The sequence below is a fragment of the Vulpes lagopus genome, chromosome 1 (assembly GCF_018345385.1).
Source record: "Vulpes lagopus strain Blue_001 chromosome 1, ASM1834538v1, whole genome shotgun sequence".
NCBI classification, from domain to species: Eukaryota; Metazoa; Chordata; class Mammalia; order Carnivora; family Canidae; genus Vulpes; species Vulpes lagopus.
In genome coordinates, this window is record NC_054824.1 from 8984948 (window position 1) to 9011394 (window position 26447).

Here is a 26447-nt window from a genome sequence, read left to right on the forward strand (position 1 = left end):
AATAAAGCCACAAAATATTGTACTAAAAGACCCTAGCCATAGCTTTTGCGTAAATATAAGTCTTCATCTCTTAGATAAATATGCAGGACTGAGATTGCTGGATCATATGATGTTAACAAGAAACTGAAAAACTGGGATGCCTGGGTGGCTCAGTGGTTGAGCATCTGCTTTCGGCTCAGGGTGTGGTCCTGTAGTCCTGGGATCAAGTCCCACCCTGGGTTCCCTGCATGAAGCTGCTTCTTCCTCTGCCTATCTTTCTATGTCTCTCATGAATAAATAAATGAAATCTTTAGAAAAAAAGAAACTGAAAAACTATTTTCCAAAATGGCTATACCAGTTTGCATTTCCTAGCAACATTGTATGAGAAATCCAAATGCTCTGTCCTTGTCAGCACTTGTTTTGTCATTTTTAAGCCATTCTAACAGTGTATATATCTTCTTGTGATTTTAACTTGCATTTCCTGAATGACTAACTATGTTCAGCATATTTTCATGTGTTTATTGCCAACTTTACATCTTCTTTGATGAAATATCTGCTCACATATTTTACCCATATAAAAAAAATTAAGGTGTTTTCTTATTTTTGAGTTGGGTAAGGATATATATACATACTAGATGCCAGTTCTTTCTCAGATACATGTTTTGCAAAGATTTTCTCCTAGGCTGCGGGTCGTTTTTCGTTTCTTAATCGTGTATTTTAAAATAGAAAAGTTCTTAATTTTAGTGAAGTCCAATCTATCAGCTTTTTATTTTGTGGGTTGTACTTTATGATTCCCATTTAAGAAATCTTTGCTAACTCAAGGTCACAAAGATTTTCTCCTATGTTTTCTTCTATAAGTTTTAGGTTTTGCTTTCCTTAGGCTCTTTTAATCTAGAATATTTTCACAGGCTTTCCTTTTTTGATATTCATATTTTAATAGAATGTTTCTCATTTCAGACTTATCTTTGCTATTAGTTTGCTATTAGCTTATTCTTGCTATTAGTTTCAGGTTTCACATTCTCAGCTGAATATTGTATAGGTGATGATGTGTCCTCAAGGAATCACATCTAGTGGTACATGATGTCCACTTACCCTCACTGATGATGTTCATTTTGATCAGCTGTTCAAGGCAATGTCCTAATAACCTATGTTCGAGTTTACTCCAATGGATTAATTCGTTCTACATATATTTACTGGGTACCAAGAGACAGCACCATAAATAAGAGTCAAAGATTCTGCTTCTATGAAACAGAGAGCATAGACCAAGCAAATGTTACAAATGTGACAAGTGTTATAAAAGGGAAAATAGAAAGCATTTTTGGTGAAACACTGAATGCTTTCCCCCCAAAATAAGAACAAGGCAAGGATATCTGCTATTACTTCTACTCAGTATTGTACTGAAGTGCTAACCAACACAGTAAGAAAGAGAAATAAGGAATAACAGTGTCTTTATTTGTAGACTACATGATCATCTATGTATAATATATATATAAAGAATCTGAAAAAATAAACTAGAACTGATAAAAGAGTACTTAGCAAGGTCATGGGATATTAAGAGGAATAAAGAAAAATCAATTAGAACTATCAATATACTACATACTATATACCAACAATAAACAAACATTGAAAAAAAATACCATTTTATATAGCATTAAAACATTGAAATACCTGGCGGGAGGTGGGGAAGGGGCACCTGGGTGGCTCAGTTGGTTAAGCATCTGCCTTTGGCTCAGGTCATGATCCCAGGATTCTGGGATAGAGCCCCAGTAGTCTGGGCTTCCTGCTTGGTGGAGAGTCTGGTTCTCCCTCTCCCTCTGCCCCTCCCTCCGCCCCACCCCTGCTCTCTCTCTCTCTCTTTCAAATAAAGAAAATAAAAAAAGACCAAACAAATATTTGGGAATAAATCAAACAAATTACATATAAGATTTATATGCAGAAAAATCGTAAAAATACTGAGAAAAAGTAAACAAAATCTAAATAAATAGATAAAGTATTCATGGAACAGAAGACACATATTAAAATGTCAAATCTTCCCAACTTGATCTATAAATTCAACACAATCATAATCAAAATCTCATCAAGCTTCTTTATAGAAATCAGCAACCTCATTTATTTAAGATTTATTTATATATATATATATATATATATATTTATTTATTCATGAGACAGAGAGAGAGAGAGAGAGAGAGAGAGAGAGAGAGAGAGGCAGAAACATAGACAGAACATAAACAAGTCCTGCAAGAAGCCCGATGCAGGACTCGATCCTGGACCCCGGGATCACGCCCTGAGCCAAAGGCAGACCCTCAACCGCTGAGCTACCTAGGCGTCCTTCAGCAAGCTCAGTCTAAACTTATATAGGAATGCAAAGGACCTAGCAAATGTAAAATAATTTTTAAAAAGAAAAACAAAGTAAAAGAACGGACTCTCACTACCTAATTTCAAGGCTTACTATAAATCTACAGGAATCAGGATATCATGTTATTAAAGTAAATAGAGATACACAGAACAGAACAGAATCCAGAAAGAGACCTATACACATATATACAACTGATTTTTGACAAAGGAACCAAGGTAATATAATGAGGAAAGAATAAATTTTTTTTCTTACAAGAAATGCTAGAACTATTGGACACACATGAAAATAAATGAACCTTGGCTTTATTCACACCTTATACAAGAAAATTAACTTAAATGGATCGTAAGTCTAACTATAAGAACTATAAAACTTCTAGGAGGAAAATCTTTGTGACTGTGGGTTGGGTGGGTAAAAATTTCTTCATTAAGACACAAAAAGCATTAATCATAGAAGAAAAAAGATGAAATGGACTTCATTAAAATTAGGAATTTTCACTCTTTGAAAGGAATGTTCAGAGAATGTAAGGAGACCTGGAGAAAATATTTGCAAATTACCTGACAATGGACTTGAATCCAGAATATATAAAAGAGCTCTTAGAGCTCACTAAGACAAACAACATAAGTGGAAAAAAAATAATGGGTAAAAGATTTGAATAAATACTTCACCTAAGAAGATATATGGGTAGCAAAATAAACACATGATGTTTAACATCATTAGTCATCAGGGCAATGCAAACGAAAACCAAAATGAGATCTGACCATATACCTATTAAGCAATCGAATATACTCTCACAGAGGGACTGAGAACTGACATTAGAGTCCTCAAGAAATCACCGCACTGCTTTTTGGTACCTACATTTAAGGAAATTAAAGACAATGATGAAAGAAATATAAGAGAAGAAAATTTTAATTTTACTTACCCCATTGCAAACTCATCTAAATTTGTTTTTCCCATCAGGACAGCTCCCTGATCCAACAACTTCTGAACTACTGTAGCATTATAAGGTGGTACATAACCTGAAAAAAATTTCAGTTATTCCTACTATAGGAGAGAAAACAGTGAACATGTAAATCACATGCAAGAAACAAGATTTTAAACTACAACTAAGCTATTCATATTGACATGTGTTAATTATTCCTAATTTGAGTAATAGGTAGGCCTTTCTTCCAAAAGTTAATTTTATTTTTTCTACTACTAATTGTTATGTTTTCCAAAGACAGTTGGCATATTCACTATTATTTATCATCTAAAAATATTGACTTTTAACAGTTAGTACTACACAATATTGAGTGATAGAGATGTACCCAATTCATTTGAAACTAATAGCACATCATTATTTTGCTCATTGTACTTGTAATGCTATATCCCATAGTAATTTTTTTTATCTATTTCCAGTAAGAAATAGATCTTTATTCTCAATTAAAATTTCATCCGTGTGTATTTCAAGACAATTAACAATCTACCTATCAGAAGAACCTGGGGCATATTCCTCATAGATTTCCTTTCAGTGTGTAGCACTCTGGATAAGCTTTGGCCATGTCTTTTTCCTTCTAGGATCCAGAAATCTTGAGAAATGGGTTTCCTTTTGACCTACTAAACTGCAAAGAATAAAACTAAGCATCACTATACTCAGGTAAGTATAGTGATATAAAAGATGGGAGCAGTCGGGAAACAAAAATCAACTAGACAATAGAAGCAAATCCTCACACCACTCTCAAGAAAGGAGCGATGAGAGTCACTCCCTGCCCACCAGTCCTGTGATATTGATAAGTGGGTGTCAGAGGGCACTGAGTGTGTGTGTGGTGGTCAGTCATTAAATCTTCCTAAGTAGGATTTCTAAAGCATCCTAAATAGGATACATCCATTAAGGTGGCCTACCTCTAAGGAATAATTTTGCATTCCAAAAGAGCCCATAGTAAAAATATTCTAGCCTAAGTACTTCTTTTGCAGATATTATTAGTCTGAGAATACCTGGGTGCTTTAATATCTTATCTTTAATTTAAACTGAAAAAACAGTTTTATAAAATTATTAATGCTCTGGTCAATTAAACTTTACCTTTCAGCATGTTTGATGCACATGTTGTCTCAATGCCTGATGTGCTAAAGTTGTCTTTTACTGCAATAGGAATTCCATCTAAATCCCCAAGTGAATGACCTGCAGTAAAAATCCAAAAGATTAGGTGCTGTATCCAGTTCAGAATACAAAGAAATGTTAATACTAGTTATTACAATAACTATTAGTTTTTGGTGAAGATACTTCTTCATAAATCAAATTGATGTTAGAAATTATTACAGGTGGGCATTAGAAAACATCACATACCCATCACCCTATTTTTATTTTACCTCATTGCAAGTTCTTTCTTTCTTTCTTTCTTTCTTTCTTTCTTTCTTTCTTTCTTTCTTTCTTTCTTTCTTTCCTTCTTTCTTTCAAGTTCTTTAAATAAGGGTATGTTTTATGTTTAAAGCCTCACTTGCCAAACGGAGACTGCTACATTCAATTAAATTCTTTCCCTAGGGATATGCCAATTAAGTGTAATTCACAGTCATTTACCTTTCTTGTATCTTTTCTCCGATTCTTCAGCTTGCTTTAAGGCTATCTCTTCTGATACAGTAATGTACGCATTTAGAAACTTGGTTTTCTTGATAAGGGAGAGACATTTTTGACAGAGCTCTGTTGGAGTAATTTGGCCTTGTTTCAGTGCTGCAGAAACCTGTAAAACACACAATTCCAAAACTTTCACTGAGGCTGCAGAATTTCAAGTATTATATTCAGTGGGCAGACAGGGCGATGAAGTCTAAAATTTTGAAGTGAAGCTTGGATTCAAAACCAACAGAACCCTATCCCTAGGGAGTGTACTGAATGTGGGTAACCCACCGATCAGCTTGAGTAGGACAGTCGTCATCCGAGTGGAGGTACTTGCTGTTTCTAGGTCAGGTTTGCACCGAGGGAAGGGGTTTAGGTGCACCATCTTATCTAGAGGAGAGGCCTGACACGGGCGGGGCGTGGGTTGGGGGAGATTGTGCAGAGGGTGGCTTAGCTGGAACACAGGCAATCCAGAGTGAGAAAAACAGACTAGACAAGGCCCTGCAGGACCTTATGGCTCTGAGTGAGATCTTACTTAGAATATTGTAGAATTCAAGGAAGAGCCACTACAAATGGAGAGAAATGCTTATAAAATATGGGTTCACAAGCAAACTAAACTCTGAAATTCTGTCTTTGATGCATTAGAAAGGCTAGTAAAGAAAGTGTTAAAATAAATCACACCACAAGTAACCAGAATCTATATGTTTATCGTAAGCCAAGCTTGAAGTGATGACTATTTAATACTTCCTGGAGGAAGTAATATTTACTAATTAGATCAAAACAATGAATAGCAAGTTAAAGATGACACCAAAACTTTGCAGATTACATGAGCAGAGGTGGATCAGATGGGAGCTCAGAGAGAAGGTGGATGGGTGATGGAATATTATTTATTATTTACCAAGAGCCAGACACTGTTGCTTTACATGCATTACTTCACTTAACCTTAAAACCACATAAGTTATATAGTATTAACCTCATTTTACAGATGAAGAAACTGAAGCTCAGAGAGGTTAGTGATTTGTCTGAAGCCACACCATAGTACAGGGTAGAGGGAATGTCATATATAACCTGTGCTCTAATCATTTCTCTCTGCACTAGCACAAGCTTAGTTTGTCCTCTGAGTTGACTTCATTTGCAGGTGTCCTACATCCACCAAGCAACTGAGGTTTGCATTTGAGGGGAAATTCTGCAAATCGTCTGCTCTCAGCTACTGAATAAATCATCAAAGCAATGGTATTCTTGGGGCTAAGGGTTTTAGAGGAGAAAAGCAGTGCGAATGGGCCACGGAGAAGACCCCTAAGGCTGACTCAAGAGGAAGAAAGAGTGTGGGCGCCAGGGAGAGTGACTCAGGGAGGGGCAGGGGCAGGGGCAGCTGAGCTATCCCGTGGCTAAGCTGTAATAATGAAGAAAATTACGCCTCTCTTGCCTTCTTTGCCTCCCCTAATGCCTACTATCCTCGGGCTGCTTTCTGACTTGCCAGCTGGTGCAAGAATAGAAGCGAAAGGAGTTACAGTTGTGGTTACAAGGGCAAGAAATGAGATTGTCTAGGAGCACTCATTTTAAATGGTGCTGATCTTCATTAGGACCGTTTCTAGGAAATCCAGATTTGAGAAAGTCAGTAAGAGAATTGAAGAGAGAAATGAAAACAAAAGATGCTCACTAGCTAGAATGGCCTGAGCATAAGGAGTGTGAGTGAAACAGAACAGTGCAGTTTTCCTGGGACAAAACTGAAGGTGTCTTACCTGAATATAAGACAAAATCAACTATAAAAGGTTTTATTAAAGAGACCAAATTCATTCTCCCTCACTTCTTTTCTCTAATGCAGGGTAGGCTTCTCCTTGAGGTCACTGCTTCTCCTGCAGCTTTCTCAAGAGATGACTGTTTTAGCTTCTGTCCACCATAAGGCCAGAGTACAGTGGGGGAGGAGAGAATGTGTAGATAGGCATCCTCCTCATGCCTCAGTGCCTTCCTCGTCCCTCTTCATTTAAAAACCCCGGCTCATCTAAAGTTCAGGGCTTGGAGGAGCTTATATCACTCTCCCTGGGGTATGAATCCACTGTCTCCCTAGTACTCCTTTTCATTCATTGAAGATTTTTAGCACTTTGTTCCCTTTAATCTGTACAGTGGCTTCTGTCGTTATTCTTGTTGACTTCAGACTTCAAGTAAAGTACACTGACACCCGGCCTCTCAGTTCTTGACCTCATTTTGGGCAAACTTTTCCTTCACCTTGTCCCAGTTACCAGTTCAGCCCAGACTACATTACCAGTATCTGTATAACCTTTGAAACCTCAATTTTAGCTATCCTACACCTCCTGTCCGCTCAGCTCATTTACTCAAACACCCACATAGTCAGCAAAAATAAAACAGGGACCTCAGTCCTACAACCGCAAAGAAACTGAGTCTGCCAACAACCAACAAGGTTGAAAGATGACCCTGAGCTTCAGATGAAACCACAGCCCTGGCTGACCCCTTAATTTCAGCCTTGTGAGACTCTTGTGAGCAGAGAACCCAGCTACTCCATTTCTGGACTCCTGACCCACAAAACTGTAAGATGATAATAGGATTATCTTAAGCCCAAAAGGTTATACTAATTTGTTAGGCAGCAATAGAAAAACAATATACTTTCTTAGAAAAATTAAGAGCTCTTCTTCAGGAGCCACTCTTCTTAGAAACTAGGGGAAGAGATCACTGTAAATACATGTAATTTAATAAATTTGTCCCTCTAACAAAATTAATGTCAATAATAGCACTTATTTCTAGGCATTATTCTAGATGCTTTATATTCCTTTTTTTTTAAGATTTATTTTTTAAATTTTAATCCAGTATAGTTAGCATACAGTGTTCTATTAGTTTCAGGTGTACAATATGATTCAACAATTCCATATATTGCTCAGTGCTCCTCACAGCAAGTGCACTCCTTAAACCCCATCACCTATTTCCCTCCCCCCCACTGATGCTTTCTATTTCATTTATTCTTTACATCCACTATGAGAGACTGATATTATTTCCAATTTACAGATAAAAAAAACTAAAGTTCCTGCCTGAGGTCACAAAGCAGGGCTAAGATGCAACCAAGGCCTGTTCTTGTTTCCAAAGCCTATGCTCTGGACCATTATACTATTCACTCTACAGAGAACATCAGAAGTTCACTTAGGAAAAGAACTGTCTTTAAAAAAAAAAAAAACTATCTTGATGAAGGCTGAAGGTATAGGAGCGCCCTTGTGGTTTAAGTGTCCAGTTGATTAATACCCATTTACACACTCCATTCGTGCTTTTTGTGTCCAATGTTCCTAGAAACTGCATCGGGATCACTAGCAACCTCACATTCCTAAATGCAGCAGTCACTGCTCAGTCCTCATCTTAGGAGTACTTCTCTGCAGCCTTCAATTAAGAGAACACTCTCTTCTTGAAGCTTCTTCACTTGTATTTGAGGACACCAAAACCTGGTTTTCCTCTTGCCTTACTGACCATTCCTTCACGTCTTTTTTGTTGGCTCTGCTTCTGTTGCTGACCTCTAAATGTTGCAAAGTTTTAGGACTTCTTTTATTTTTGTGCTCAACTCCCTGGCTGTTCTTATCTGGCTGCATACTTTAATTATCTTCTATACTCTGGCCAATTTATATCCTCATACCTAGCTGCTTTCCTCATCTCCAAACTCCTATATCCACCTGCTTAACAGACATCTTCACTTGGGTATTCAGCAGGCATCTCTGAATTAACATGCCCAGAAAAGAAGTCTTGATAACTTTCTCCTTCCAAATATGCTTCCTAAGAATCTCTTCTATATGGGTATCCTCAAAAAACTAAAAATAGAACTATCATATGATTCAGCAATCCCACTTCCAGGTATCTATCTAAAAAAAGAAAACACTAATTTGAAAAGGTACATGTACCCTTATGTTCACGGCAACATTATTCACAATAGCCAAAATATGGAAATAATCAATTGTCCACTGATGGATGAATGGAAAAAGGAGATGTCATATATATATATATACAGTTGAATATCAGCCATAAAAAAGAATGAAATCTTGCCATTTGTGACAATATGGGTGGACAATATGGGTGTGACAATATTATACTAAGTGAAACAAGTCAGAAAGAGAAAGACAAGTATGGTATGATTTTGGTTGTATGTGGAACCTAAAAACCCAAACAAGTAAAACTCATCAATGCAGAGAACAGACTGGTAGATGCCGGCAGGGAGGGGGGCCGAGGGATGGGCAAAATGGGAGAAGGTACAAGAGATACAAACTTCTAGACATAAGACAAATGTCCTGGGGATACATGGGGTGACTGCAGTCAACAATATTATACATTATGTAACTTTATATAGTGACCAAGAAAAACTAGATTTATTATGATCATTTTATGGTATATACAAATACCAAATCATTATGTAGTATACCTGCAACTAAGATATCAATTATACCTCAATAAAAAAAAAACAAAACCCTCTTTCCCATCTTGGTGTTACCATTTTCTGCCCAGCCCCAAAACCTAAGCATCCTCCTTCATTCTTTTCTTTCCCTCAAACTCTGTATCCAATCCATCAGCAAGCCCTAACTGAAAAAACAATACCCATTACACATTATTTCTATGGCCACCCCATCTGTGCTGCCATCATCTCTTGCCTTCTAACTGATCTTCCTGCTTCCTCACTTGCTTTCCTGTAGACCATATCTTTAGGAATAGCCTGAAGGAGCCTTTTAAGTTTTAAATCAGATGATATCCACTTACAACATTCCAGAGGCTTCCTGTTACACTTAGAATAAAATCCACACTCCTCACACGGCCTAAAGAGTTTTCCGTGACCTGGCTCCCACTTAACTCTCTAACCACACCTCCCACTGTTCTTCTCTTCATTCACATCTCTCTAGGGATGTTGGCCTTCTTGCAACTCCAGAATATATAAAGCTTTCTCTTCCTTCAGACTCTTTGTACTGACTGTTCCCACTGCCTCGAATACTATTCTCCTAGGCCTTCCCAGAGCTCATCCTTCATATCTGCTAGGTCTCTACTCAATATATTCATTCAGTCAAGGGATCCCTGGGTGGCTCAGTGGTTGAGCGTCTGCCTTTGGCTCAGGGTGTTTCAGGATCGAGTCAGGATCGAGTCAGGATGGAGTCCCATGTCGGGCTCCCTGCATGGAGCCTGCTTCTCCCTCTGCCTCTCTCTCCATCTCTCTCATGAATAAATAAATAAAATCTTTTATATATATATTCAGTCAGAGAAACCTTCCCTGACCACTCCAAGGCACCTAGCTCCCCCAAATAGTTCTCACACGGTGGCCTGCTTAATCTTTCTTCATACTTACACTATCTGCAATTATATTAGTTACTAAAAAAACAAAAAGCCAACTTATTTAATGCCTGTTTCTCCACAAAAATGCAGGCTTCTTGAGGGCAAGAACTTCTGTCTTCAGTGTTAATTCCCAGTGTCTGGAGCACAGAGGTGCTCACTAAATGTTAGTTGAATGAGTTGCTTATAAAATTTGGAATCTGTTTTCCCATAGAACAATAATTGAGTGTTCTTAGGTAGACCCCCAACAAGCCTATTGAATATATAATTAATAACTCTAGGATTCATAATATTAGCCTGGTGTCTAGCTCCTAGAAACACTGGGATCACACCACAAAAGAGGAAGGTAAAAGTGAGGTTCCTCCTTTTTCCTGAATGTACCTGTATAACACTTAAAAATAGGACTTTTACCTCCTATTTGGCAGGTTACTTCTTTTTAGTGCTTCCTTCCAGGGGTTCCTTGGTTACTCTAAGCCTCATTTAGGTTCCCAACATTCCCTCAAAACTCTAGTTTCCAGCTCCTCTCCCAAATTTCCTCCCCAGCAAATTTTCCCTTTTTCTTTCAATTGATTATATTAACTAGGGTGTGATGAAGAGAAATTTTACTGAACTACTGTAATTCACAATGGGTGAATAAATCATCTGACCCCCACCCCCAAGGTATGCTTACATAGTTAAAAGAGAACGTGTACTAAATTAATTAATCTCTAATTGGTAGAATTTGTGACATCAGTACAGTGATGTGGGAAAAAAAATAGAGTGGAGAGATGTTTTTTGGGCTGGGAAAATGACTAGCAAATAATGTTTTGCACACAGTAGGCACCAACAAATATTTGTTAAAAGAGTGATTAAGTGAAAGTAATCCCGCTCAGGTAACCTCTTGTATACGGTAGGTCAGCTCTTCTAAACTAGTTTTCTCCCGCTTGAGGCAAAAGTTGTTTCTCACAGGGGCTCATTCAACGACAGCACAAAGCGGTGGCACGAAAAGAGGTGGTGCTGAAGGGGGAAAGGGCAGAAAAAGGAATGCTGTATTTTTATAAGTTGCATTTCCTTTTAAAACAAGTTTTTGGGACAGCCCGGATGGCTCAGGGGTTTAGCGCTGCCTTGAGCCCAGGGCATGATCCTGGAGGCCTTGGATCGAGTCCCACATCGGGCTCCTGCAGGAAGTCTGCTTCTCCCTCTGCCGCTCTCTCTCTTTCTCTGTGTCTCCCATAAATAAATAAATTAAATATTTAAAAAAATAAAAAAAACAAGTTTTTGGTGTTTTTTTTTTAAAGAACTGGATTCTTTAGTGGAGGAATTTACTGTACAGAACTATGTAGCAGAGGCTAGAACCATATCAAGATGGTAAAATACTAGTGTATTTGGGGGAAGCACTATTATTTAATGCCTGTCAATTTTAAGTTATTGTAATTTATAGCTTTCTGAAAGGCCCCCCCCCCCCACATGGAGGTGGGGGGGGGGCGGGAGCTTTCCCAGGTGAGGATACAACAGGGAGGCAGAAGGCAGGGTGGGTCTTCAACCCCTACTTATCAGCAGAATCACCTGGAGCTCCGGTTTAAAACATCTACGCTGGGCCCCAAATCACAGAGCAGCCAAAGTGGGGACACAGCTGTGGTGTTAACAAGGGCCTGGCGTGGTTCTTAGAAGGGTGGGCCTGCAGACGGTTCCCGAGGTTGAGACGCAGGGGGCCAGAAGGCCAGGAGGCCTGAAGGGAAGCCCTCGCAGCAGAGAGGAAAGTGAAGAAAACAACTTCCAGGTGTTAAATCGAAAACACAATTAACGGGGCTTAGTTAGTGATTGTTACTGGGTATGACAGATGAGAAAGAATGTTAAGGGCAAAAGCGGGGGTAAAAGTTGTGCCATTAAAGAGAGAATAGTGGGATCCCCCCCGGGTGGCTCAGCCCTCGACCCAGGGCGTGACCCCGGGGTCCCAAGATCGAGTCCCGCGTCGGGCTCCCTGCGTGGAGCCTGCTTCTCCCTCTGCCTGGGTCTCTGCCTCTCTCTGTCCCAGTCTCTGATGAATGAATGAATGAATGAATGAATGAATGAATGAATGAATGAATGAAATCTTTAATAATAATAGAGAATAGTGAGAATTCAGAAGTCAGGTTTGGTTTGTTTTTGGAAGATGGAGGCTGAGAGGTTAAGAAGTCAGTTTAACTTTGGTTAAATTAGGCGGAGGTGGTTAGGGGGGCATTTGGGAGAGCTGTCGGGGGGCGGGGGGGGCATTTACAAGCATCAGCCTCCAAGTTTAAAAATGATGTCCGGCTGTGGAGACCCGGGCGAGAGAACCCCTGGTACCCTGGCGGCCGCTCGAGTCTGGGGAATACAGCAGGGCGCGGGGGCGGGGGGGAACCAAGCAAGGACTCGTTTGTGTTTCTGCAAAGCACTGACCTGCGGAGCCCCTGAGCGAGCGTCGGGGGGAGAAGGCGCCAGGCGGGTGTGGCCCCGCGGAGCCCCGTCTAAGGCCCCACCCATCGGGGGGTCCGACCCAGGCCCTGGCAAGCGTCTGAGGGCAGCCGCACAGCCCCGCGCTGCGCCAGGCCCCCCGGCTGGGGTCCCAACTCCAGGCGGGGCACGGGGGGCCCAGCGACCTGAAGCCGCCCCCCCCACCCCAAGTTCCAAGAAAGGAGACGCTGACCCAAGACGCGCGGTCAGACCCGGGGGCTCCTTGTCCATGGGCCCTCAGCAGCCAGCTCCACTCACTTCTCGGAGGGTCCGGCCCAGCATGGTCGTTCGTGCCCAACCTGCCGCCGCAGGGCCCAGGTGACCAGGAGGAATAAGAGAGGTCACCGCCCGCGCCGGGGGTACATGGGCGCGGCCATCTTTGGTCGTCACGGGGCTTTTCAACACCGAGCCCTTCGATTGGTCGAAATGCAAGCCCCGGGGAATGATCTTTGCACGCGATTGGCTGGCGCCGCGCCGCGCCGCCTGCGGCCGAGGAGAGCGGGTCGTAAGGAGGGTCGGAGCTTGGGTCTCGCAGGGAGGGAGTCGGGGAGTCTCGGATGTTTTAAGTCGGGGTCTCTCGAGCGGAATTCTCCTTGTCGTGCCGCGGAGCTCCCGGGCCGGGGTTGGATTCTAGGGGGTGGAGAGAGTTGTTTTTTGTTTTGTTTTGCCCAAAGCGGAGGGTGTGTAAGGCAGGAGGGCCCTGAGCAGACTGCTGACCTGAACGTTATTTGGAGCTTTTCAGATGCGGACGAGCAGCATGATGGCTTAAGTCTTCTTCCTTCCCTGGCTCCAGTTCGCGTAGGCGGCCTTCATCTTTGAATCCTCAACCTTGTTGAATTGGCCCGTGTGTTTGGCAGGTTTGGTCCTTGACCCAGGTCAGGGGTTCAGGTTTGATGCCCTGTTAAAATGCGTTTCACTTAGGAGACGCAGTCCAGCCGAAATTTCACGATGGGATTTCTCAGGAGCTGTATGCTCAGAAGAAGTGCTCGCACTGCGGCGGGCTTCTGGAGAAGCCAGGCCGCGCGACAGCCTCCAGGTAGAGAGATCAGTACCACCTGCCCGAGGAGCACTGTCATGCCCGCTTGGGTGATAGATAAATACGGGAAGAATGAAGTGCTTCGGTTTACTCAGAACATGATGATCCCTGTCATACACTATCCGAATGAAGTTATTATCAAAGTTCACGCTGCAAGTGTCAATCCTATAGACGTTAATATGAGAAGTAAGTTTTGGAAAGAGCTTCCTCCTTAACTTTTTTTTTTTTCCCCCCCAACGTGTAATTCAGAATTTCATCCGGGATCGGTTTTAAAAGATCACTTTTTTGACTGCACTTTGTTGGTTTAACCCCAAAGGAATTCTTTAGGTAAAGTTCAGTTATTGGACTGCACTTTGTTGGTTTAACCCCAAAGGAATAGTTTAGGTAAAGATCAGTTATTGGACTGCGCTTTGTTGGCTTAACCCCCAAAGGAATCGTTTAGGTTTTTGACAGAATCTAGGATACTGTTTCTCAGGGTTTTGAAACGGCCACGTTCAGGGTATACTTTCCTAGTCTTCTGCAACGTGTAAGCAAAATCTACCTTTTGAAATGTTTCCCAGCTTACGTTTTAAGATGTAAGTTGGAATTTGAGCTAATCTGGGTTCCACAGCTAGCTTTTTAGTATATTCTCCTGGGAACTTGGTGATATTCTGAGGGCCCTCGCAGGTTTTGGAGGTATGATTGTTTTCACATCGGTTCAGGATTGGCTTTAAAAAAAAAAAAAAAAGATTCTAGTTATTTATTCATGAGACACACACACACACACACACACACAGGACACAGGCAGAGGGAGAGGCAGGCTCCATGCAGGGAGCCCGATACGGGACTCCTCCCTGGGTCTCCAGGATCAGACACTGGGCCAAAGGTGGCGGTAAACCACTGAGCCACTGGGGCTGCCCCAAAGATCTGCATTTTCATCATAATTCTTTGCTCTCCCACTATTCACAACTTTATTTACTGGCGCAGTGGACAAAGCTGAATGGGTGCCAGGATAGGGACAAGGTACTTTCCTCATTTCCTCTGTTGCATTTTGCCCTGGACAGTTAAAATCCCCTTTCCTGTGTGCTGCTTCATCCTAAGTGGGAATGTTAACCATATTAATTTCTGCTGGGGAATATTGACAAAATTTGGAGAGCATTATATTCCTTAAAATATATGCATCTTGCAATTATTATAGTGCTGAAAAAAAGGATTACTATTTATGAACTTTGGAATATAATGACAAAAATACTCCTCACCCATGTCTTCTGAAAAAAATTTTTAAAATCCCTTGGGATGGTTAATCTCCATGTCCATAAGTAAGCTGCCATATGCAGTTCAATTTAACCATAGGTTTGTTTTTTGAAGGCCTTATGTGGAACTTAGAGTTCTTACCAGATTGCTTCATAACAGTTACTGTATATGAATTATGCATGATTAATTACATTTCTAAGTTCGTATAAGCCAATTACAAAATTAGAATTGATAGAATGAATCATTTCATAAGATTTATGGAGAAGCATGAAAGTGTTGAGACTGACATGTTTTCATTTTTCCTCCTCTATTTTCCAGGAGCTGTGTGATGATTAGGATGGCAGTTCTCAAGTTTATTGGTCTTAAGATCTCTTTAGCCTCTTAATAATTACAATGGGCTTTTATTTATGTGAGTTATAGCTATCAATATTTACCTTATTAGAAATTAGAAGAGAAAACTTAAGATTTTTATTCATTTAGAAAAGCGTAAGCTCCTTTGGTGTTAATATTACAAAATTAAATCAGGATAGAAATATAAAATGACTTAAAGGGGTGCCTGGATGACTCAGTCAGTTAGGCAGCCAACTCTTGATTTCCGCTCAGGTCATGATGAGCTCTGGGATCGAGCTTCATGTTGGCTTCATGCTCAGTAGGTAGTCTGCTTGAGGATTCTCTCTCTCCCCCACTTGCCCCCCATGTGCTTGTGCATTCTCTCTCTCTCTCTCAAATAAATAAATCTTAAATTGAAATGACGTAAAAATGAGAGACAACTACATATATGAAGCATCGAAACAGGTAGTAGTTGATAGATCATAGGATCTACTATGAAGTGCTCACAATGGAAAATAACTATTTTCCAAAATAAAAATAATTAGTGGAAGACTAGCATTGTTTTACACTTTCACTTATCTCTTTGTTTTCTGGTTTAATAAGACAGATGGATTTTCATGAACTTCTGTATTCAATCTATTGCAATGTTATTTGAAGTTAGTGAAGAATATCCAGCCTCCTACAGGTAGTTGTACCTGTACGAAGGGACCTCTTAGACTTCTCAGAAAGATCTTGGGGATGTAAAAACTTGGAGAACTGCTGGATTAGAGAAATAAAATCCAGTGTCATGGTCTTTAGGTCTTTTTTTTTTTTTTTTAAAGATTTTATTTTAAAATAATCTGTACACCCAACACAAAAAAGGCTTGAACTCACAACCCTGAGATCAAGGGACATGTGCTCTACCAGCTGAACCAGCCAGGCATCTCTTGGTCTTTAGGTCTTTTGTAGATTTTTTAAAAAATTTATTCATGAGAGACACACAGAGAAAGAAAGAGAGGCAGAGACACAGGCAGAGGGAGAAGCAGGCTCCATGCAGGGAGCCCAATGTGGGACTCGGTCCTGGGTCTCCAGGATCACGCCCTGGGCTGAAGGCAGGTGCTTTGGACTCCAATTTTTAATGTTGCTACTTTTAACTTAGTGACTATGTCTAGACCGATGCTGTCCAATATAGTAGCCACTAGTCACAGGTGAGTGTTGAGCAATTGATACGTAGCTAGTTTGAATTGAGATGTTCAGTTAGTATAAAATACACACTGGATTTCAAACACTTAGAAAAAAACTTAGAAAAAAAGAATATAAAACTTCTCATTAATTTATATTGAGGGCAGCCTGGGTGGCTTAGCGGTTTAGTGCAGCCTTCACCCCTGGGTGTGATCCTGGAGACATGAGATCGAGTCCCACGTCGGGCTCCCTGCATGGAGCCTGCTTCTTGCTCTGCCTATGTCCTGCCTCTGTGTGTGTATGTGTGTCTCTCATGAATAAATAAATAAAATCTTAAAAAAATAATTTATATTGATTACCTATTGACCTGGTAATATATTAAGTAAAATATTAAGGTTAATTTTGTTTTATTTTATTTTTGGCTACTAGGAAACATAAAATTAAGTTTGTGGCTTGCATAGTATTTTTCTTAGACTGTGCCAGTCTAGGCAGTGTGAGGAATAGCTATTACACGTGTCTTTGAGGGGAACGGGTTTGAGGAAAAACTTGGACTCTTAAAGTGCTTATAGCCAAACACTCTATTAAGGATGAATTGAAATGTCTTTATTACTATGATTGTCCTATGAAATACACACTTGTATTTTTTTTGTTTGCTCTGAAGAGTTGCCACAACTAGTTGGATATAGTGTTTTACTTTATTCATTTATTTGGGGTGTGAAGATACCTTAGTTTTTATAGGCTATGTCTTCAAATAGTAGGTTTACATAGGTTCATCTCCTTTGACTGTAAATCCTTTGGAGGCAGATGCCATTTCTGTTAACTACTGCTGGTTTCAGTGCTCCACATATATAGTTGTCATTCAGTTTTTATTTTTGCATCATTTTATATTTTCATTCTAACTTAAGATTGCAAGCTAAAGTTAGTGGTGGTTTAACCTTGAGTAATCTATACATTTTATCTTCTTTTAGATCTGTTAACTTTTAATTTCTTTGAATGCACATGCACAATTTTTGTGTACATATTAATTTCAGAAAGTGCCAGGATCTCCACTTTCTTGGCTGCTGTTTTACAACCTAATATTGTGATATATTTTACTTGTATATGATATTCTTGAGAGATCTTAGTTTTTTTTTTTTTTTTAAGATTTTATTTATTCATGATAGGCAGAGATACAGGCAGAGGGAGAAGCAGGCTCCATGCAGGGAGCCTGATGTGGGACTTGATCCTGGGTCTCCAGGATCATGCCCTGGGCCAAAGACAGGCGCTAAACCGCTGAGCCACCCAGGGATCTGAGATCTTAGTTTTTTATAACTTAACCGCATAATATTATTTCTAAGTTATATTTACTGCTCATGGATGCTTTTTTTGAGAACATAGGGTGGTGGTTTTAGAAGATATCTCAAATGGTAGCTTGGGGAAATAAAATAATGAGTAGAAGATAATGAACTGTAGGAAGAAGTTAGGTCCTTGCATTCTTGTTAAGGAAAATATCTGTTCTGAAAGATGAAGCCAAGCTATTTTTCTGGAGATAGCCATTATTAATGGACACAGAATCATAAACCATATAAATGGCTAAGTAAATGAATAGTCTTAAAATAGAAAAAATATATATATTGGCCATATACCCAACAGCATCATACCAACAATGTTTGATTTCTTTAAATGGGATTAAAGTCTCTGAAACTGATGACAGATTAGGACTTTCCAAATTCCCAACTCTGGGCCAGTTTCACTGGCAACCTCCTACAATGGGGTTAAGCTTCTGAGGCCCCCCCATTTATTTGTGTCCACAAGCAAGTTCTCACTACCAACTGCATTCTGGATTTGGAGCATGCTTGGCTAGTACCAGTGAGCCAGGGCTACTCAGTTGATGAATTAGCATGTCAGGGTGTCCAAAACTTGAGCTACCTTGTCCTGTAGGCTTGGTACCTCAAAAAGGCTGAAGACTTTTTATAGCTCTGAAACAGCTACACCTTGAAATGGCTAAATCCCCACTTTTTTTGCCCACAGCAAATGGGAATTTTGGTGAATAATTGTGTAAAAGGAATGTAAGATAGGAAAAGTGAGACATGACTTCTGTGGCAAATGTGCTACTAGCCAGATGGCAAATTGTAATTGGCATGAAGGCCATCAGCTTAGATTTTCTGGGATTATCCCAACTTCTCAAATACTCTCTCCTGTGTATCTTGATTTTTTTTTTTTTTCAATTAGAAAAACAACTTCTGTAAGCCACCTACCTACCTACCTACCTGTCCTCTCTCCCTGTAACCCTCACCTTCCCTCCCACAATATGGATTAACTGTCCTTACTCCTGTCCATGGCCATCCCTCCAGGTAGGTTCCTGATTCCAGCCCCTTTCCTCAGCTCAGGAGACTGTTTTAGAAATTCCTGTAGCATCACTTTCCCTTTCTACTGGATCATTCTGAGTACACAAACTTGTTATTTTTCCCCTTAAAGGGGGGGGGGGGCAGGACCACTCAAAAATCCTCTTTCCTTCTCACCTGTGCCCCTCCAGTCACTGTTTCATTTCTGTTCTCCCCTTCATAGCAAAACTAGTTGAGAGTTGAATGGCTCACAAGCGGGGGCTGGGGACAGAGGGCAGAGGAGAATCTCAAGCAAACTCCCCATTGAGCATGGAGCCCTACTTGGGGCTCAGTCTCACAACCTTGACATCTGAGCCAAAACCAAGAGTCAAACAGTTAACTGACTGAGCCACCCAGGCGCCCCAGCATTTGACTTCTTGAAATGACCCTCTTCCCTTGGCCTTCAGAACCCCCCCTTCCCTGGTTAGCCTTTCTCAGTCTCCTTTTCTGGTTTCTCCTCATCCTGAAGATCTAATGTGCTACCTCTGAGGGTGGATGGGTGGGGGGAAAAAAGGAGCTGAATGAGGTGGTTTAGTGATTTGAGAGCATAAATTGTGGTATATGACACTAGAAGGTGGAAAGAATGCTTGTAGCTTCACCTAGCAGAAATGTTCTCAGAAAAATGTCAAGCAGAAGTGTCAATAACATAATTTTGTGTCTTAGAAAAGTCATTTTATATGTTGAAGTTTTGTAATAAACTGTAGGTTATTGTAGATAGTCAATTTGAAATTTAAAAAGTTAGAATTGGGAATCCCTGGGTGGCTCGGCGGTTTAGCACCTGCCTTCAGCCCAGGGCGTGATCCTGGAGTCCCGGGATCGAGTCCCACGTCGGGCTCCCTGCATGGAGCCCGCTTCTCCCTCTGCCTGTGTCTCTGCCTCTCTCTCTGTGTCTCTCATGAATAAATAAATGAAATCTTAAAAAAAAAAAAAAAAAGAATGTTTTCAGCTCTACTTAGCTAATGTTTAGGTAAATATTTTTAAAAAATAAAGATATGCATAATAAAGCAATTAACTTATCAGAATAGGGGTAATCAAAAATTTTTTTCCTACTCATGAATCTATGCACTTAATTCAGAGATGTTTTAGAAGCATTTTTGGAGATGTGGGGAACATTTGTCCTAGACCCATTTAGGCATGGATATAGTATTTGATACTGTTCGTTAACCTCAAAATGCTTTAACATTTATCTTCCCTAGATTTGGCACCAAATGATTTTGTTGTTTAAAAAGTTCACAAATGAATAGAAGAAACTGTCTGTCTTCAAAGGATAAAGTAAAACTATAAAAGGAAATACCAAAAGTTCTGAAGGCAGTTTCAAAATTGGAATTTCAAAAATCATTTTGAGCAGTGGTAGCTTTAATGAGTGGTTCTAACTCTCCAAGTAATTTTCTTTGGAAAGAACATTCCTTGTTTTTGTGTTTTGGATTGTGATGATAAAAAATTGTAAGGGTGATTATTTTATTATCCATGTCTTGAGGATCTAGAATCTGGCATGTAGCTCTGTAGTAGTTTTTAAATCCTTTCTTTTGGAGGAAACATAAATTGTATTTCACAGGTGGTTATGGAGCTACAGCTTTAAATATGAAACGTGATCCTTTACATATTAAAACCAAAGGAGAAGAATTTCCCCTGACTCTGGGTCGAGATGTCTCTGGTGTGGTGATGGAATGTGGACTTGATGTGAGGTACTTCAAGCCCGGAGATGAGGTGAGTTATGCAATGCCACTACTCCTTTTTTCTAAATACGCAAGTTTCATTTTGCTTTTTTTGGAAATATACTTGTATCCTTGGAATATACTGTATCCTTGACCCTTTTTTTTCCCCCCATCTTTTCAACAAGTATATTAAACTTTGGCTAGAACCTTCATTTTCTTGGTTCTGTTTTTACATTTTTCACAAACAATTCCTTTTTTTTTTTTTCACAAACAATTCCTAAAGCGCTTGACTATACTTGAACTTTCTAAATCTAGTACTAAAGAATTGCAGAACTTTAAAATATGTAGGATTGGGACTTTTTTTTTTTTTTTTTCTTGCAGAAGTCTTTAAATTACAATTTCTACCTTATGGGTTAGATGGTTTTAAAATAGCTAGTTGGGTATAATCACCTGTCACTTATCACTTTGAACTTTTATATCAAGAAAGTAAAGTGAGCTCATAATAATAGCACTATTCTAGTTGCTTTTCATAAAATAACACATTTAATTCTTATGAGGTAAGTACAGTTAGGCACAGTTGACAAGATGAGGAGGCTAATCTATAAAGAGGTCCCACAATTAGTACTAGAGCCAGGATTCAAGCCCCAAGAGACTGTGCTCTTACTGGTACTCTAAGTAGTCCATAAATACAGTAGGATTTAGTAGCATCTACTTCCAATGTGGTTTGACTTGATAAATCCAGAGTCATACTAAGTACCATTTTTACATTATGTGAAAATAACTCTTTTACTTGGTGTATTGCTGACTTGTGCTTTTTCACAGGGTGGGGTCTGTAATGGGAAAGCCCTCATGCTGTGCTTTGGTCAGAAAATATGTTTCTAATGAAGTTGTGTATTTCAGGTCTGGGCTGCAGTTCCTCCCTGGAAACAAGGCACCCTGTCAGAGTTCGTTGTAGTCAATGGGAATGAGGTAACTCACCAACTCCATGCTGAAATGCCATTAGAAAGGATAAACAAAGACTGACAAATATCTCTGAAATAACTGGTTGCTTTTCACATCCGGTTTGTGTTTTATGGGTAGTTTTGAAAGAGCTAAGGAGGAGAATAGGAACTTTTGAAAGAGTAAAAAAGTATTTGATGTCCTTTAGTTACACTGCCTGCCAAAGCGGTTCTTTGTCTCTTGGAGCAGGGATTTGGAGTGAGATCTAGAAACCCTGCTGTGTTTCTCAGTTTTACCCAGAAGAAGCAGTTGAAACCAAATATACTAAATGGAGCATACCGGTTAATCATCAACAGAAGCATGAGAGTATCAAGCTGTTTCAAATAACTTTAGAAACAGTCTAATCAAATACAGTCAGGTGGCCTGACAATTTGAATAGAGAGAAAGGGGTTAACATTGAGGAAATTGGCTACAGAAGGGAGGGCAGGAAGGGAAAAAGGGGTATTACTGAGATTAGAGAAAGTCTGGAAAGATTATCTTCCACTAAATGGGCGTAAAGGAAGCAGCTGATCTCAAAAACAAATTAGAATGTGTTTATGAGGGCTCAAGGTTTATTTGGATTTATTTCTGGGTATAGTCAGAACTAATAGGATTATTGAATGTGGTCTCTTTATGAAGAATTAAGCAGCTTTATCTGATAATGTAGCCTATAAAATATTACTGAACCTCGGTGAGGCAGGTTGAATCATTAGTAGGATATTCCTTCAGGATAATCCTGCAGTAGGGTATGCAGTAAACCCTGAATGTGGTGGAATGTTACAGTCTTATCTATGAAAGTAGTTGGATTCCTTTGTAGATAAATATATTTAATTGTGTATAGGTTTGTGGGTCATTGCTTATTTTTAACTGCTGTCTTCAAATTTAGGTCTCTCTCAAGCCCAAATCACTCACTCATACTCAAGCTGCCTCTTTGCCATATGTGGCTCTCACAGCCTGGTCTGCCATAAACAAGGTTGGTGGCCTGAATGACAAGAACTGTACAGGAAAACGGTAAGTATCAACTGTGGCATCTCCACCTCTCTTTTTTCCTTCTGTAAGGTCTTTCTTTGCAGTTGGTTTATGAGAAGAATATTAAAACTCTGATCATTTGCATGAACAGGGTTGTGGTAACATTTAGAACAATCTCCAAAAAAACCTGTGTCAGCTTGATTTATTTATTTATTTTTAAGATTTAATTCTATTTGAGACTGCAGGGATGGGATGGGGCAGGGTCTGGGAGGGGCAGAGGGAGAGGGAGACAGTCTTCAAGCAGACTCCACATTGAGTGGGCAGCCTGACTTGGGGCTTGATCTTACCAGCCGGAAATCATGAGCTGAGCAGAAATCAAGAGTTGGACACTCAACCAACTGAGCCACCCAGGTGCCCTGGGTTTGTACTTTCTTAACCTTACTGTGTTGATTTTTAGCCCAAGCAAATGGGAATTTTTAAATGGAAACATGTAGGTGAATTTCAGGAGTCTGAACTTTATAAAAAAAAAAAATTTTGTATGTGAATCTCTGCAAAGAAGATCCATAGCTGGGCAGCCCCGATGGCGCAGTGGTTTAGCGCCACCTTCAGCCCAGGGTATGATCCTGGAGACCTGGGATCGAGTCCCACGTCGGGCTCCCTGCATGGAGCCTGCTTCTCCCTCTGCCTGTGTCTCTGCCTCTCTCTCTCTCTCTCTGTCTGTCTTGAATAAATAAAATCTTTTTAAAAAAAGATCCATAGCTTTGGCTAGATTCTTAAAAGATTTAAGGATTACCTTTTACCTTTTCTAAAGAATGATGTCAAAGTACTGGTGGGAGATTTTGTTTTTTTTTTCCTACCTCTGCTAGGATTTGTTCTCTGACTTGCAGATTTCTCTGAAGACCAGATATAAAGAGACTGCCAAACACTGATGAATGTTCTTGAGTTCTCTTAGGCCTACTGCTTGGCATCCTTTGGGTCAATTCTTGTGCTTCAAGGCCTTTACTGTTTTAGTTAGCAACAGCACAGTGAATAGAAATGTCTTAGGTGTACTTGAGTCCATATCCAGATTCTGCTGCTTTCTAGATGGGTGGCCCACACTTCTCTGAGTTTTAATAAAGGAGATAGCACAAGTAAAAGTAGTAGCACAGGTTGTGGCTCATGGAAGGCACTCAGTAAATGGTGGCTACTGTTACTAGCAGTGAGATTATATTCCTTGTATCTTAGAGAGTTGGTGTGATAGGGAAAACTGATTTTACTTTTTGGTGAGAAAACTAGGTACTAAGAACCATTTAATGATTGTGATAAAGGAGAGAAATCTGGAGGTCAGTTTTTTAATAAATTAAAATGAGTTTTTTTGATTACTAAGGATTAGCACAGGTGAGATAACTACACTGTTGTGAAACCTTACACTTTACACTTAATGTGTTGGGTTATAAAGGCTTGGATTTAATGAAAGCTTAATAGCTGTATTTCTGAAAGCAGTGTGAAGATGATTCATCTAATGAGGTGCTACCCTTTATTGTAGAATTCAAAGCAAATATTTATTCTAAAGGTCAACCCTGTTTATTTTTTTAAGCTTTTGAAGTTACCATTTAGGTCACCTACTTTGTTTAAATTAGTCTGGCCACATAGATTTTTCTAATGGTTTGTCTTCATTAATAGCCCTGTAAAATTCAGGGTTTTTAGACCTTTATTATTATTGTAGGCTCTGCATTGACATTGATGCTTTATTGTTTTGTTTTTTCCTTAAAAATATTACACTTTCCATGCTTGCATGTGACCATACTTTGCTATGGTCAGAGAGCTCTCATTCCTTTTGCCAGTTCAGGGCTCCAGGCATGTTTGTTTTTAGTATCTAGAAGAAGCAATTTAGAAAACCACTCTAGCTGTCCTTTCTCAGGTACATGGATCTGTGCCCCTATTTTATTGTTGGCTTTGTGAGTAATTCCTTGGTACTGTGTTAGCTTCTGTTTAAGCAATGACAACTTGGATCTGGGGAAATAGAACCTGAGGTCCTACTCTCCACTCTGCTGCTGACTCATCAAGTGACCCCTTACATGCCATTTCTGGAGTCTTTGCAGTTTCCTCCAGGTTACTGAATGGAGGACAATGTAGGTTGTTAGGGGAGCTTTGAGAAGTGGAGAATTTTATACTTTATAAGTTTTATACTTTATATAGTGTATTGAGTTGGTATATTCATTGATTTAGCCACATATTAATCAAACTGGAGGGAAATTCATTATAAAGAGCCTCACTCACTCATATCCTGAATCTCCTGCATTCTCACCTGACCTGTAGGATGTCTTTGTTTCAATTGGCAGTGAGAACTTGGCCCGTGGTGCTAGGAAATCTGTTTACTGCAGTTATACATGGATGGTAATAATGGTTTACATCTCCCAACTCCTTATTTGTGAGAATCAAATGAGAGATGTGAGCACCTTAAAATACTATAAAAAATAATTTTACATGAAGAAATTATGACTAAAGTGGGATTTTATTATATATAAACTCAGAGGTTCCAATGTCCAAAGTGGCTTTTTCCAGTTTGACTATTCATAGTGAATGGTGGAGCATATTTTGGTTTCTCTAAGCCATAATTATTCTATTAACTGTTGACATTAAGGCTTGTTTTAGTCTGCAATAAAGCCAGTCAGTGTCTGTTAACAAGGGCTAATAGTCTGTTTTCCTAACTAGTTAATTAAACAAAAAGACACAAATACCCATCAAGCACTTTGGAAGATTTTACAGGATTTCTTTATAACAGTGTTTTGAAATTAAAACAGAACTTTCTAAAATGAGGGTTCAATGTGTTTACTTTTTCTTTTTCTGTTATATAATTATATTTCTGCAATAACTGAGCATGTTAACCAAGGTGATAGTTTAATAATGTAAAAAAAAATACTGATGTCACATAATATATCATTTTTGTTCACACTTTGATATCACTAGAAACTGTCAGATGAAATGATTTTTTCTTAGTAGCCCATCCATAGTTTCTTCATGATTTATTAGGTTGGAAAACATAGATAACCTGGGGCTCTCAAGATGATAGAAATGTTCTAAAAAGCAGTTACACCAGATATGTTTTGAAAGTGGTTTAGTCTGATGGTTATATTTATTGGTAGTGTCATGGTACATCTTGAATATTTCATGATCTACCTGAAATTCATCTTTTACTGGGAAAGTTGTACTTCACTCTGTTTGACAGAAGTATTAGAAAGTGTTAGAAATTGAACCATTCCTCTTCTACAAAATAAATTTCACTTTTAAATTGTATTATACTTGAAACTCTATGCAGTGAATTTAGAAATGCTGTTTATTGTTTGTTATTTGAGATTAGGCTTTATGACAGTAAAATTGTCATATAATTGTAATTTGGGTGTCTGATTAATTGTTACAGAATTAGGCTCCAGCTTGAAACCATTGGTTTTACACCCCCCACCTCCACCCCGCCCAACCCCTGTGCTTAGACGGTAATTATAACACAGCTTCCTTCCTTCAGATGCCTTCACCCTGTTCTGTACCCCACCACCCACCTGTTTATCTGCACTCTGCTCCCACCACCTCTGTGGACCTTGGGGTTTCATTTGCACTTGACCGCGTGGTGTGGTTAGAGGGGTAAGAGGAAGAAGAAAGAAGCCCCTCAATTTGCTAGCAGGAAGAAACTCGCTTGGCTGGGAGGAAGAGGAGAGGGAGGGTGGAGGCTCTGGCCAGTGTGATGCAAATGAACCTTGTCTCTGCCTTGGGACCTATTTGTCTGGGGCCCCAGGAGGGCTCAGTTAAAGGAATAGCAGAAAACTTTGTTGGCACTTTGTGTTTTACCAGTGAGCTTTCTGGGGGGAGCTCTGAAGCCTTGTGCTCTGCAGGGCGGGCGCTGTAACTTAGCAGCTGTCCCTCCCCCCCAGGTCATAGGTGACTAAGTGGCCAACCACGTGACCTTTTTCAGTTCTTAGCATCTACCTCTGTGAAGTATATGGCACCGCCGACTGCTTCCTTAAGACTCATATTTTCCATGGTTTCAGGATACTAGACTCCTTTAGTTTTCCTGCCT

At 39.8% G+C, this 26447-nt stretch overlaps 2 protein-coding genes across 3 annotated transcripts in view; one reads left to right on the top strand and one right to left on the bottom strand.

Annotated features, from left to right (window-relative positions):
- QRSL1 (glutaminyl-tRNA amidotransferase subunit QRSL1) overlaps positions 1–13075 on the bottom strand; it is a 32067-nt gene extending 18992 nt beyond the window's left edge. The window contains exons 1-4 of the mRNA XM_041764901.1: positions 12930–13075; positions 4887–5046; positions 4392–4490; positions 3255–3351 (exon numbers count right to left, since the gene is read on the bottom strand). Of these exons, the coding sequence (XP_041620835.1) occupies positions 3255–3351; positions 4392–4490; positions 4887–5046; positions 12930–12953 (380 nt within the window). The 5' untranslated portion in view covers positions 12954–13075. The remainder of the gene's footprint in view (positions 1–3254; positions 3352–4391; positions 4491–4886; positions 5047–12929) is intronic.
- A 102-nt stretch (positions 13076–13177) lies between these two features.
- The window catches only part of RTN4IP1 (reticulon 4 interacting protein 1), a 46060-nt gene continuing 32790 nt past the window's right edge, over positions 13178–26447 (top strand). Inside the window, exons 1-5 of one of the 2 annotated variants that reach the window (XM_041764924.1) lie at positions 13758–13893; positions 15259–15349; positions 20350–20501; positions 21350–21418; positions 22314–22438. In XM_041764924.1, coding sequence (XP_041620858.1) covers positions 15334–15349; positions 20350–20501; positions 21350–21418; positions 22314–22438 — 362 coding nt within the window. In that variant the 5' untranslated portion in view covers positions 13758–13893; positions 15259–15333. Of the gene's footprint in view, positions 13894–15258; positions 15350–20349; positions 20502–21349; positions 21419–22313; positions 22439–26447 lie in introns of both variants that reach the window. The other variant, XM_041764914.1, reaches the window with a different exon arrangement.